General features: G+C 38.4%; 2 protein-coding genes across 3 annotated transcripts in view; one reads left to right on the top strand and one right to left on the bottom strand.

The window, feature by feature from the left end:
* Window positions 1-13980, bottom strand: part of LOC110959949 (neuronal PAS domain-containing protein 3) — a 394699-nt gene that overhangs the window by 262997 nt on the left and 117722 nt on the right. The gene's annotated exons all lie outside the window — the stretch shown is intronic.
* The window catches only part of LOC110970602 (neuronal PAS domain-containing protein 3), a 247038-nt gene that overhangs the window by 209551 nt on the left and 23507 nt on the right, over window positions 1-13980 (top strand). For both annotated transcript variants that reach the window (XM_051947568.1, XM_051947573.1), the window contains exons 6-7: window positions 2644-2837; window positions 8314-8420. In XM_051947568.1, the coding sequence (XP_051803528.1) occupies window positions 2644-2837; window positions 8314-8420 (301 nt within the window). The remainder of the gene's footprint in view (window positions 1-2643; window positions 2838-8313; window positions 8421-13980) is intronic.

Below are 13980 nucleotides of genomic sequence, written 5' to 3'. Positions count from 1 at the left end.
AGAGTTTCAGCTAAAATGAAAGGAAAGGTTTACAAAACTGTGGTGAGACCAGCCATGTTGTTTGGTCTGGAGACAGTGTCCCTGAGGAAAAGACAGGAGGCAGAGCTGGAGGTAGCAGAACTGAAGATGCTGAGGTTCTCTTTGGGAGTGACCAGGATGGATAGGATCAGGAATGAGTACATCAGAGGGACAGCACATGTTAGAGGCTTTGGAGATAAAGTCAGAGAGGCCAGACTGAGATGGTTCAGACATGTCCAGAGGAGAGAGAGTGAATATATTGGTAGAAGGATGCTGAGTTTCCCACTGCCAGGCAGGAGGCCTAGAGGAAGACCAAAGAGGAGGTTTATGGATGTGGTTAAAGAGGACATGAAGGTAGTTGGTGTGACAGAAGAAGATGCAGCAGACAGGGTTAGATGGAGGCAATTGATTCACTGTGGCGACCCCTGAAGGGAAAAGCTGAAAGGAGAAGAAGAAGAAGAAGAAGAAGAAGAAGAAGAAGAAGAAGAAGAAGAAGAAGAAGAAGAAGAAACCTCTTTAGACAGTCTGAACGGTAACTGGGGCTATATACATAGAATAAAATTTGTTGAGATGTGCTCTCATTTCATTTTGTTTGTTAGAAATATGCTGTAATTCTGTTTTTATTTTTGTTTGATTCATGATGCCCCAGTTTGTGTTTGTTTTGACGCTTTGTATCACGTGACCCTAATGAGGGAATTGTCCACAGGTATGCTGTGTGTAATTAATAAAACAGGTGAGCCCGTGGGTGTGGGGGCTCACTCAATATGGAACAATGCTTGTCTTGTGTTGTGTGTCATGTTTAACGTTGAGCATAGATACTCTGCTAACAAAATTTAACTGTGCCAGCACACATAAATTAAATAAAAATAAATTCTAAAATTAGCTATATTTTAAATAAAGTCTGGTTCTATAGAGATCCATGTAGTTACAGAATGACTAAACTTTACACTCTTTATGAGGACCAGCTAGAGTTTGTGTGTGTGTGTGTGTGTGTGTGTGTGTGTGTGTGTGTGTGTGTGTGTGTGTGTGTGTGTGTGTGTGTGTGTGTGTGTGTGTGTGTGTGTGTGTGTGTGTGTGTGTGTGACCACCTGGCAGACTCAGATCAGATACGAAACAAAGACACACATAAATATTCACACACATGCATGCATATATTACTGCACACACACAAACACACACACACAGACTAAAACACACACAGATCTACAGTTTGTATTTTAAGCTGTTGTGTTGTTGCAGGCAGTTTTAACTTCTCATTATTTACTACACTGATATATTTACGTAGTTGTTAATCTGAACCAGAAAATATGAGGCAAACATGAAGAATCTGTTGTTTATTGTTCACAACATGACGATTAAATGATGAGTAATCCCCTGTAAAGCAACAGAAAAGTGTTTTTTACGTGTTTTCCTGTTCGTCCTCTTGAAGTAACTAAAGGCTGAAAATAATTTTGATGGTTCAAAGTATAAAAGATCTTAGTAAGAATAAAGGATGAAGATGTTCTTAGTAAAATACTGAAAATATCAGAAGCGTCAGTTGATGATGTCTGAGCAGCCACATAAAGACAATAAAGTTAAAAAAATCAGGGAAGATTTGAATAGAGTCTGATACTGTAACTGTCAATGCAGACGATCTAAAATTGGCTAAATTTAAAGTGGAGTGTAAAATTAGCAAAATTTTAAATGAAGTCTGGTACTGTAAAGCCTGGACACTTATGCAAGAACTGAATAAATTCAAGTCTAAAATTAAGAAAAGTTTGGATGTAATCTGGTACTATAGATGTCCGTGCAGCTGCGCAAGAACTGAATAAAATTGAATCTAAAATTGGTTCAAGTTTGAATAAAGTCTGGTACAATAAATGTCTGGGCAGTCATGCCAGGACTGAATAAAATAAAGTCTACAATGAAGAAAAGTTTGGATAAAGTCTGCTGCTCGAGGGGTCTGTGCAGCCAGACAGGAACCGAATAAAGTCAAGCCTAAAATTAGCGGAATTTTGAGTGGAGGCTGGTGCAGGAAATCTGAATGCAGATGATCTAAAACTGGCAAAATTTGACTAAAGTCTAATGCTATAGATGTGTGTACAGCTACACAAGAACTGAATGAAGTGGAATCTAAAGTTGGCTAAATGTTGAATTGAGTCTGCTACTATAGATGTCTCTGCAGCTACTTAAGAGCTTCATAAAATCAAGTCTACAATTGACAGAATTTTGAATGGAGTTTGGTACAATATATGTCTCTGTAGCTACACAAAAGCCAGATAAAGTTGAGTCTAAAATTGGCAAAATTTAGAATGAGGTCTGGTACTATACTTGTCTGGGCAGTCATGCCAAGGCTGAATGAAATGAAGTCTAAATTAAGAAAAGTTTGGATAAAATCTGCTATTATAGATGTCCATTTAGCTGCACAAGAACTGAATAAAGTTGAATCTAAAATTAGTAGAATTTTGAGTAGAGTCTGGTGCTGTAAACATGAACACAGAGAAACTAAAACTGGCTACATTTAGAATGAGGTCTGGTATTGTAGGTGTCTCTTCAGCCACACAAGGACTTCATGTTGCAGTAACATGTTGTGTTCTTCTAAAGCTCATCCACCTCCAGATCTTCTGACCCTCTGACCCTCCTCAGGTGATCCACATCACGGGCCGTCTCCGGATCAGGATGGCGCTGACTCACAGCCGCTCGGTGCCCAATCAGATCATGGGGATGGTGGTGGTGGCCCACGCTCTGCCACCGCCGACCATCAACGAGGTCCGCATCGACTGCCAGATGTTCGTCACCAGAGTCAACATGGACCTCAAGATCGTCTACTGCGAGAACAGGTGAGAAACTGGACCCTCTGGTTGTGGTGAGATCTTCTGAAACAGCACAAAGAGAGTTTCACCAGAACCTCCTCAGAAGGTTCTTCATCTCCAGGAACCTTATCAATGATCAGAGTTCTACCTTTATATCTCCAGAGGTCCAGATCCTTGAAGTCCTTAGAGGAGAATGTCCCCTGGACAAAGTTCTAGAGTAGACCTACTGAAAACTGGACAGTAGGTCTGCTCTAGAACTTTCTCCAGTTGTCGGTAGGTCTACTCTAGAACTTGCTCCAGGAGACATTCTCCCTTCCTGCTTCCAATCTTTAAGCTTAGTCTCACTTACAACATTCCAGGTCCTTGAAGTCCATAGAGATGCTCCAAATTTATCATTTCTGAGCCTCAGAACTTCATCAGTCCAGCAGATAAACATCTTAGTTTAGAGATTCAGGGAGACGAGAAAAAAACAGTGAACACAGATGGAAATTCAAGGGTTCAAGAAAAGTTTTATTTGGCAAAAATGGCTGAAAACCTGTTCAAAATGAGTGAAGTTTGACCAAAATGACTCAAATGTTCTGAAATGACTCATAATTTGCTCAAAATGACTTTAAATTTATCTGAGATTCTTGAAAACTGTCCAGTTCCTGGTTCTGGACTGTTTTTGTATATTCTTTTTATCTTCTTTTAGACAGATCTTGAACAGATTTCCAGTCTTTGTCTGGTCAAACTTTAACACATCAGGTTCTACTGATGTTAGAGTCTCAGCAGTTGGAGAAATGTGGACCAAAGACTAGATTTTAGTGGAAATATGGATCCATCAGTAGATATACACTTACAGGAACTTTACGGAGACACTGTACCAGCCTGGATTGGAGATTTAGCAGTTTATTCCATTTTTAAGGGATAATAATGATCCATTTCTGTAATTTTTGACTACTTTAAGTCACTTTAGAGCGTATAATATGCTGTTTTGTGCGGACAGACTTCTCAGAGAAACCTCCAGTTTTCTGACCTTAGAAACGATCCGAGCGTCTGATTCTGCATTCAAGATTCACACCAGCTGGCAAAAAAAAGCAGAAAGTGGTGTGAGCTTCTTATTCATGAGGAATCTGACCCAATCCTGCCGGTTTAACAGTGAAATACGTCTGTGATGAATCTATCTGCTTCCTGTGTCCAGATAAAGCAGATAGGCATCAGGATACGGAGTTAACCGGCCGACCGGCAGATTCATATCACAGCAGAAAAATCAGCCCTTCATGTTTTATTATGGGGAAAATGATAGTAGACAGATTGGTTTTTTTGTGGCTGGGAGAAGCGACACAATGCAGGCGGATGATGATATGGGATGCAGAGCGACATTACAGCCCATTCTAGGAGGACTTTCTGAGAGAATGATAGAACAGTGTGTGCTGTTATCTGCCGCCAGACGTTAGACTCCGTCACTGGGAAATTGTTCTGTCTATCCTGTGGCAAATTCTCTCAAATTAAAGCTTTTAAGGCAGCGTGTGCGACCTGTACAATAGACAGACGGCTTATTAGCTGCTGCTGCCCTGGATCGGAGCTTTTAATGGAGAAGAACTGCTCCAACGTTTTCATTTCAGCTTCAGTAATGTGGAGATGTTTCATCAGAAGGAGGGAAAATAGAGCAGCGAGGATTAATCAATTAATAAACAGCTGATAAATTAACTATTCTGATAACTAAATAGCCAGTTTGAGTCCAAAACGGTTTCAATTCTCTGATTTTAGCCTCTGAAATGTAAATATTTTCTGATTTATGACAGTAAACTGACGATCTTTTACAAAACGAGACTTTTGAGGAAACTCTGATCCACATTTTCTGACATTTTTCAGACCAAACTCATGAAATAATCCAAAAAATAGTAAAAATAATGGTTAGATTCAGTCCAGTTTGAGTCCATTTGGACTCTCTGTGTGGTTTCTTTGTGATGTTTCCTGAATTCTGCTGTTAAATCTAGATTTAGTATCTTCAGGATGTAAAATAACAATTATTTTATTATATTTTTGTTGTTTTATCTCTAAAATATCCTAGGATGGTGAAAATGTTTGTCATAGTGTCTGAAAGCCAACGGAGACGACTTTAGAATGACTTTATTTGTTCAGCTGCTGGTCATAAAACTCCGTTAAATTAATCGGCATCTATTTTAATCATCAGTTTGGGTCATTTTTGGATTAAAAAAAGTTGAAATTCTGTGACTTGAGCTAATTAAATGTGAATATTTTCTGGTTTCTGACAGTCAACTGAAGATCTTTGGACTAAACCAGACATTTAATGAAACTCTGATCCACGTTTTGAACATTTTAGACCAAACAACTGATTAAAAAATTGAGAAAATAATTAATCCAAATGGTCATTAACCCTTGAATGAACCTTCAAACCAAACTCCACTTTAAAAAGTTAAAATTTAAACCCAGACAGAGAACATTCACTAATTAGACCTTATTTTTAGCTCCAATTTGGTCACCTCCGTCAAAATTGGGCATCAGAATCAGTTTTTCTGGTAATTAGTTTAACTTTTTAATTCAATTTTAAATTAAAAACAGATTAAATTCAGTGATTTTGGCTACTTAATGTGACTATTATCTGATTTATGTCAGTAAACTGAAGATCTTTGGACAAAATGAGACATTTCATGAAACTCTGATCCACAATGAACATTTTATGATATTTTAGAACCAAACAGTTGATTAATTAATACAGAAAATAATCATCTGTTGACACTCAAGTCATTTTTAATGTACACATTTCATTTATTGTCATGTTTTTTTAAGCTTTCATTTGTTGTAAATGATGTTAAACTCAATCTGAAGACATTTGAGGAAACTGATCCACATTTTTAACATTTTTCTGACATTTAAGAACCAAACAGCTGATTAATAAATCCGGAAAATAATCAACATTGATCTTAATGGTTGGTTAGAGCTGAAGTAAAACTACTAAAATCTGATTTAAATCACTTCTAAAAGCTCAAATGTGAAAGATTTCCTGGTTCCAGCTTCTAAAAATGAAGTTTTTTATTTTGGTATCAGATATTAAACTAAATCTGAAGCTTTGGAATAAATATTTATCTTTTATCGTTGAGTCTCCTGCAGGAAAATAATCCTCTAAACCAGGGGTGTGTCTGACTTCTGTTGTTTCTAGGGCTGGACCCGAATATCCCGAATATCCAAATATTCGTTCGCCCTACGGCGGTATCCAGATATTAATTTTAGTATCAAAATTCCAGAGTTTTCTTCAAAAATATGAGCTAATATGGGGAGAAAAATGAGCTAGCTTAAAGATCACAAATTTAAGATAGAGTAGAAACAACAACAGGCTAATGTTCCAGAACTTTCCACCACATGAACCAAACCCACCTTGTTTTTTGAAAAACTGGGTAACATATTGCCGGCCCTTGGCCTCTCTCTCCTGCCTTATCTTTTTTTCTTTTCGTTTCTGACTACCTGACTTCTGAGGCATACTGTCGTCACCCTACTCAGTCTGACTGAAGCACCGCAGCGCAGCAGTTCAGTGGATCAGTAGGACTGAACCATTTTAGTAAAAAGGGAGGGGGGGGGGCCCTTGAGAAATGCTTCCAAAACAAATAAACTTAGTGTTCCCAGCGCATTGTAAATAATATTTATTTGTGATTATAAATTAACAAGATAGTGCCATATTCATTTTGTCAGTATTATAATTTTATCAGGGGCCTTTCTGGGCCCCTGTTAATGATGGGCCCCTAGAATCCCCCCCCCTCCCCCCTTTTCGGCGCCCCTGTGTTCGGCTCATCTCGGCTCCTCCGTTCGTGTTTGTAAACTCCTCCTGAATGTCCGGGTTGCTGCCGACTTGGACGTCACGCTTCACTTCGTTGCATAAACACAAGACAAGATGCTGAAGACCTCCGCTGTTTGGGAATTCTTCAGTTTAACTGAAGACAAAACGAAGGCAAAATTTGGACCCGGGAGACCAGACGAAGGGATCTGAATATTCGGGCCGTCTCCGCCACAAGACGTTTTGGGGGCAGAACGAATATTCGGATATTTGTCTTTAATAGGGCCCTAATATTCGGAGGCCAGAAACCACTATTCGGGCCAGCCCTAGTTGTTTGTCTTATTTTTTGTCATTTTGTTTCTCTCTTTTGTCATTTTTTGTCTCGTTTGTGTCACTGATGTAATTTTTGTCATTTTTGTTTCTCCAGTTATTGGTCGTTTTGTAACTTTCTCGTTTATTTTTTGTCTCTTTTTGTTTTGTTTCATGTCGTTTGTCTCATGTTTTGTCATTTTGTGTCTCATTTTTGTAGTATTTTGTCTTGTTTTTGTAGTTTTTTGTCTTTTTTGCCTGACTTTTGTCGTTTGTCTCGTGTTTTTGTCGTTTGTTTCTCATTTTTGTAATTTTGCGTTTCCTTTTTGTCCCAATTGTTTTTTTTGTCTTGTTTTTGTAATTTTGTGTTTTGACAGACTGAAATAATGAGTAGAGAGTGAGAGATGAATGTTCAGATATTCAGATAAATCCAGAATCTCAACAGTAGGAATATGAACCAGAACAGGATAATATAGACGTTCTGACAGAATCTCCTTTACAGCAGCTCTGGTTGATTATTTTCAGCCTCATAATGTATTTTATTCTCACTTTTTTTCTCTCAGAGTTTCTTTGTTAAGCGTCTCCGACTGGAAATATAAAAAAATATTCAGGTAAAAAAGGAGAGTTATTTGTAGAAAATGACTTTTTAAAAACGCTGCTGTCATTACAGAAACTGATATAACCACTAAAAGAACAGTTCAGACTGAAGAAATGGTTGGAAATAAACTTAAAGATGATTGAAAGCAGACGAAAAAAGATGCTTTTATCCTTTTTCAACTTCTGAATATGTAAATACTCAGAACTTCATGTCTGTCTGAGCTGAGGGTGAAGGTTTGGATTAAAAATGGACTGAAATGTCTCCAGATTGGTTAGAAAATAATTTAAAAACTTTCCAAAATGGTCTAACGTTTGTTCAGAATGAGTGAAACTTGACCAAAATGACTCAAAATGTTCCAAAGTGACTCATAGTTTGTTCAGAATTATTATTACAACAGTCCACAACTCAAAAATTTAACAGTTTCACTCAAACATGTCCTAAAATGACTTAAAAATTGACCAAAATGACTCAAAATTTGTCAGAAAATAATTTTAAACACTGTCTATATTGGTTCATTTTGGTCATTTTGTAAAACATCTTTACTGTTTTACATCTATTTGTGACTATTTTTTGTTGATTTTTGGTCATTTTGTGTCTCATTTTGTTAATTTTTTCACGGAGGTCATTTTGCCTCTTTTCATGGTTATTTTTGGTTCATTTTGGTCTTTTTTTGTCTCATATTGTTAATTTTGTGAGTTGTGAAATTCAAATGAACTGTCTGTAGAGTCCGTCGGGTGAGCCAGTGGATAGAAAAAGTTTTTTTTTTTTGTAGTTTTTCTTGGTCTTTTCCACCTCTAACTCCTTCTTCCTCTTCTGGGTTTCAGGATCAGCGACTACATGGACCTGACTCCGGTGGACATCGTGGGGAAACGCTGCTACCAGTTCATCCACGCTGAGGACGTGGAGGGAATCCGACAGAGTCACCTGGACTGTAAGTCACCTGACTGAACGCTGTGCTGTGATTGGACGATTTACTGACCGTTTATTATTAACAGAATGAATCCCAATGTTCTTCTCTGTTAAACTGATTTAATGTTGAAACCAAACAACTTCACCTTCCAACAGCTGGTTGTAATGGAAGCGAAGGTGTTCACGTGTTTCCACCACAACCGAATCTGCCGATGACAGGTGTGTGATGTCATCAACAACAGAGCAATGAGTCTTTTGTCGATTTACAGTCTGAAAGTTTTATTTCCAATGTTTAAATGCTGGTTTGTGGATGACAGAGGTTGCTGCAGATATTTATTTCATAAAAAACAGAAAATATTTTTAGTTTCTGGTTAAAAATCAAACAGCAGCTTGATCTGATTCACATAAAAAGTAAAATCTGGTTCACCGTGTTCCGACCTCCAGCAGAAGAAGATAAAAGCTGTTAGCACACGCAGAAGAAACTTGGACAACAATAAAATATAAAAATATAAATTACACCAGAAAAAAACTAAGAAAGGGCCAAAAATCTAATTAAAAATGGTAAATCCTTCTTTTACAATGTTTAAATATAAAATTGTACAATTTTCCTGTTGATATTTGGTGTTAGGGTCACAATTTTTTCAGTTTTTGAATCTCTCAGTCTTTTACAGTTTTTCACAGATTAGTTCTGGCACTTTTTCAGCCAGATTTTTAGTTTTCCAACAGTCAAGAACATTTTTGCAATGAATGAATCAAGTAAAACGGGATGAATTTTACAAGCTTCAGTTTCTTCTGTTAGTTGTTACTTTATTTACCTACCATTCGAAGGTTTGGGATCACTTACAAATGTTTTTTTCTAATTAAGATAACATTAAGTGAATGATAAATCCAGTGTAGACATTGTTAACGTAGTAAATTTTTTTATTTTTATTTTAATGGAATATCTCCATAGGGCTACAGAGGAACATCTCCTGTGTTCTAATGCTACATTGTGTTAGCTAATGGTGCTGAAAGGCTCATTGATGATTAGAAAACCCTTGTTCAGTTATGTTAGCACATGGATAAAAGTGGGAGTTTATCTGGATGAACCCAAACTTTAGAACAATTGAAGACTCAATTGTTCAGAGAACACCTAGGCACTTAATCTGACTCCACCTTAGGGGTAGAATAAGTCAGGTGGTCCAAAACCCAGCACTTATTTAGCACTGACAAAGTATTAAAAAAAAGAAAGAAAAGGGGGGGTGGGGGGGTGGTTGGCAATTCTTTTGCAACTTGATGGCAACACCTTTGACCAATCGCACTTGAAGCACTTACTACAGGTTTTTCCTTATGTCTGAATTCTTGCTTGTGTTGTACGTCGCTTTGGACAAAAGCGTCTGCTAAATGAAATTGTAGAATTGTAGAACAGTGGTGTAGATATCTACAGTCTACTTCCTGAACTTTACCAAGAATCTACAGTCTACCAGTGTTTCCTAATTAAACTGATCTTGAAGGGCTCAAGAACGTCCCTGAAAAAGTGATAGTTTTCATGGAAAACATGGAATTGTCTGGGTGACCCCAAACTTTTGAATGGTAGTGGATATTATTGGATGTTAGTCTGGTTTGTTCTGCAGCAGCTCAGTGACTAAACCATGATATATTTTATACTAATATTAGTTCCACAGATGGTTAAAGCTGCTGTCTGATCAGCGTTCCAGTGGTTTGTTCCACATTCACCTCTAAACTTTCAGACCACTTAGAGAGTCTGTTAAAGTCGTATTCCTTCTGTCAGGACGAATCGCCCCAACTCCGGCTGCTTCCTGTTTCCTCCCGTCCTCATGATTTAGCTGCAGTCGCATCTTTACAGCAGTGCTAAAAGCCGAGGAGGCGTTCAGACTTTCACGGTTTGTCTTTAGGCTGAACGGCAAATAATCTACCGTCACACTGTGAATATTTCCAGAGTTCCAGGTCCTTGAAGTCCATAGAGGTGGGTCCAGATTTATCACTTTTTAATGGACTTCTTTCATCATTTCTCAGCCTCAGAATTTCATCAGTCCAGCAGGTAGAACCATGACATTTAGGAGGAGAAACACATCTGGGTTCTGGGGAAAACTGCAACTAAAATATCTCAAAAGCTGGAAAACCACCACAAACATGGCCAAAATTACCACAAAAAGACACAAAATCACCCCAAAAGGAGCCAAAACAACCTTGAAACACTCAAATATGCCAGGAAAAGCATACAAAATCACCACGAAAAGTACCAAAATTACCACAAAACAGGTGAAATTGCGGCAACAACTAAACTTCAGCACAATAAAACAGCACTAAAGTTCCTTCCTCAGAACATCTGGTTCTTCTTCTCCAGTAACTTTATTAATGATTATTAACGATCAGAGTTCTACCTTCCAGGTCTTTGAAGTCCATAGAGGTGGGTCCAGATTCATCATTTCTGAGCCTCAGAACTTCATCAGTCCAGCAGATAAACACCTTAGTTTAGAGATTCAAGGAGAGGAGGACTAAACAGTGAATAGAGAAGAGTTCAAAGACAAGTTCAGTTTGTCAAAAATGACTTGAAAATTTAAAAAATAAAAAAATAAAAATAAAATGACTGAAATATGTTCAGGATGAGTGAAATTTGACCAAAATGACTCAAAATTGTTCTGAAATGACTCATAGTTTGTTCAAAATTATTAATAAAATAGTCCACAACTGAAAAATTGTCCAGAATTATGCAAACATGGTTTAAAATGGTTTAAGATTTGACTGAAATGACTCAAAATTTGTCAGAAAATAATTTTAAAATTGTCCAAAATGACCTAACGTTTGTCTAGAACAACTGAGACTTGACTCAAAAATTGTTCAGAATAAATCAAACTATCTCTAAAATGACTTGAAACTTGCCTAAAATGAGTCATGCGTGTCTAAAATGACCACCTTTGAAAAATTACCTTTTTTATCGCCGTTTTTCATCTTGAGGGGACAATGATGAATTCATTGGATCTGCTGTAAACTTTGTACGTCTTCAGTAAACATCCTACAGTTACTGTAGACAGAATAAATAAATAATCAGCTGATTCTGAGGAGGTTTGTTGAGATTTGGTTGGTTTTGTTTTACCAGATGCTGCTCTAACCCCAGCGAGGTGTTGGTGAATCCGTTCGGTGTCAGTCTGCAGTTTTAACAGTGAAACACCAGGAAAAGAGAAAATCCCTGAAACTTTTTCAATTACCCTCCCCGAAATTTCCCGAGCCGAACATCCAGAGTGGCAATCAGCTGTACGGTAGCCCGGTGGGGTCATCCGGAGCGAGGAGGGGGAGTCTGAGGCCGATTATTCGTCAGACAGGATGGGAGGTCAGAGGCGAGCCGGCAGCCGGCGCTCTAAACGACTGGGTTTTAGTGGAGCGTAGTCTAATACGACACCTCCAGTCACCTCGCTGCTCCTTTTATTCTGCCTCTTTCAAAATTAATTTCCTGGCTGAAAGGGGGCTTCAGAAATGGAAGGCTACGGGCGGCAGGTCTCGGATTGTTCTTAAATCTGCCTTTCTGTGAGGCTGATTGTGTGGAAGCAGACGTCTAATGATTCCGACTCTCGTTGGAGCTGTCGGCCTAATTGGATGCTGACGGGTTTAGTTTCACTTTCAGTTTCCTGTTTCCTGCTGCTGTAGCGTCACTTTATCACTTCATTCAGTGTATTGAATGAGTTTTCAGTGGAAGCAGGGCGGGCCGCTGGCATAAACACTCTATGCCGTTGTTTATAGCCACATCCACTAGAGGGGGCCACACCACAATAAGTGTGTGATTCGCATTTTGTCCCTGTCTTTATTCCAATAAAACATAAATCATCATGGTAACATATCAATTTAAACTGGCTTATTAGAAAACTATACGGGAAAAATACAGGAAAGAAAAACTAAACCAGCAGTCAGTTGGTGACTCCATGCTTCGTGCGTAAGTTAGGCTACTGTGACACCACGGCACCGTTTCAAACTTGATCGATTACACTGGTCTGGAGAAGCTACAGATGGAAAAGCAGTAGCACTAGAGATGGCATCATGGCTCCAAAAGAAGTTCAGGAGTGGTGCTGAAGGACGAAAAAAGAAGAAGATGGAGATGGAAAGAACAGCCCGAGATAAAGGTCATCATGTCACTCGACTTCACACAAATCTTTCCGATACAATCTCTCTCTCTCTCACTCAAGCGTGTGCAGTGCCCCATCAACGCGCTCTAATGCAAGTAGCCGAAACTCTCCAACCTCACACAGCATGGCTGTCACAGAAAATTAAACATTTCAAATCTTTTAGTTAGCGAATACAAATGGCCTTAGGCGTCGTTTGGGCAGCCTGCCTTGATTTTGGTATTGCGATGCAATAATGTCGACAGCTTTTGAGCAGCCTTAGGATGGTGACACGGTTGCTGCTCTAGTAGGAGGCAACAAGCTCGGCAGCAATCAGGCATGGATACTGTATTAGCTACGTAAACGGGGAAAGTAAAAGCCAGAATTCTCTCTCTGCATGCATACACAGTTTCCAGCCAGGTTCCTAGACGGTCAGGCTCTACACTGCAGCTGGGGCGGGATAACGAGGCTCTCTGCTAGTTGCATGTTAAGAAATGTGAAAAGTAGGCTAGACATGAAAACAACTTTTGATCAAGAATAGACTATGAACAGACCCTTGAAGGCAGTTAGATATGTCAAATAAGCACAACTCTTGTGATATTAGTCAATCCATCTTATTTTAGGATGCAGATTTTTGTCAAAAGTTCACTATATTTAGCCTCTTCAATGTTCTTGAAAAGAGAAAAATTACAACTTTGTGTAATGTGAATGATAGTTTTTTTTGGTGTGTACAGTCATTCACACATCAAATCAACAGTAGGCCTATGTATTGAAGCTGCAGGCCAAGCAATAACATGAATAGGAGTCGATTTAATGTTTTATTGCAACATTAAATGTGTGTTTAGATTTATAATTTTAATACATATATTCAATATCTGAACTGGCCCAAACATTTAAGGATATCCATTTACTTTCCAAACTATGTGAAATTATATTTTTTTAAGTATAAAAACATTTGTGTTTTAACCCAATTACAAGCTGTGCACGTGATTTGGTAGTTGCCCTGTGCATGTTTTGGGGCCACAAAAAAAATCTTGCTTAGGGCCACCAAAGTCCTAGGGCCGGCCCTGAGTGGAAAAGACGATGATATAAACCTTTTTTATCTGCATTTTGAAGGATCTTTATGGTTTGATGTGTAGATTCTCAGTCATCAGGTCATGGTGGTCGTAGGAGCTTCAGTAGAAACCTACTCCTGTAGGTTCTTGGATCCATATTTCTCCTAAAATCCAGTCTTTGGTCCACATTTCTCCAACCTACAAGAGTTGATTTCTACTGAAGCTACTATAAGTTTAAGTCACCATTTTGCTCGTCTTTGTGGTCATTTTGTGGTTTCATGTGGTCGTCTGGTGTCTATTTGTGGGGTTTTTTACTCTTTGAGACCGTTTAGTTGTCATTTTGTGTCTCTGATTTTTTGTTGTGAATATCTTTGGACAAACCAGATGTTTTTCATCTTGGACTTTGGGAAACTCTGATTCAGATTTTTCACCA

Source organism: Acanthochromis polyacanthus, chromosome 1 (genome assembly GCF_021347895.1).
Source record: "Acanthochromis polyacanthus isolate Apoly-LR-REF ecotype Palm Island chromosome 1, KAUST_Apoly_ChrSc, whole genome shotgun sequence".
Taxonomy (NCBI): Eukaryota; Metazoa; Chordata; class Actinopteri; family Pomacentridae; genus Acanthochromis; species Acanthochromis polyacanthus.
This window is presented reverse-complemented; position numbering and strand designations above follow the sequence as displayed.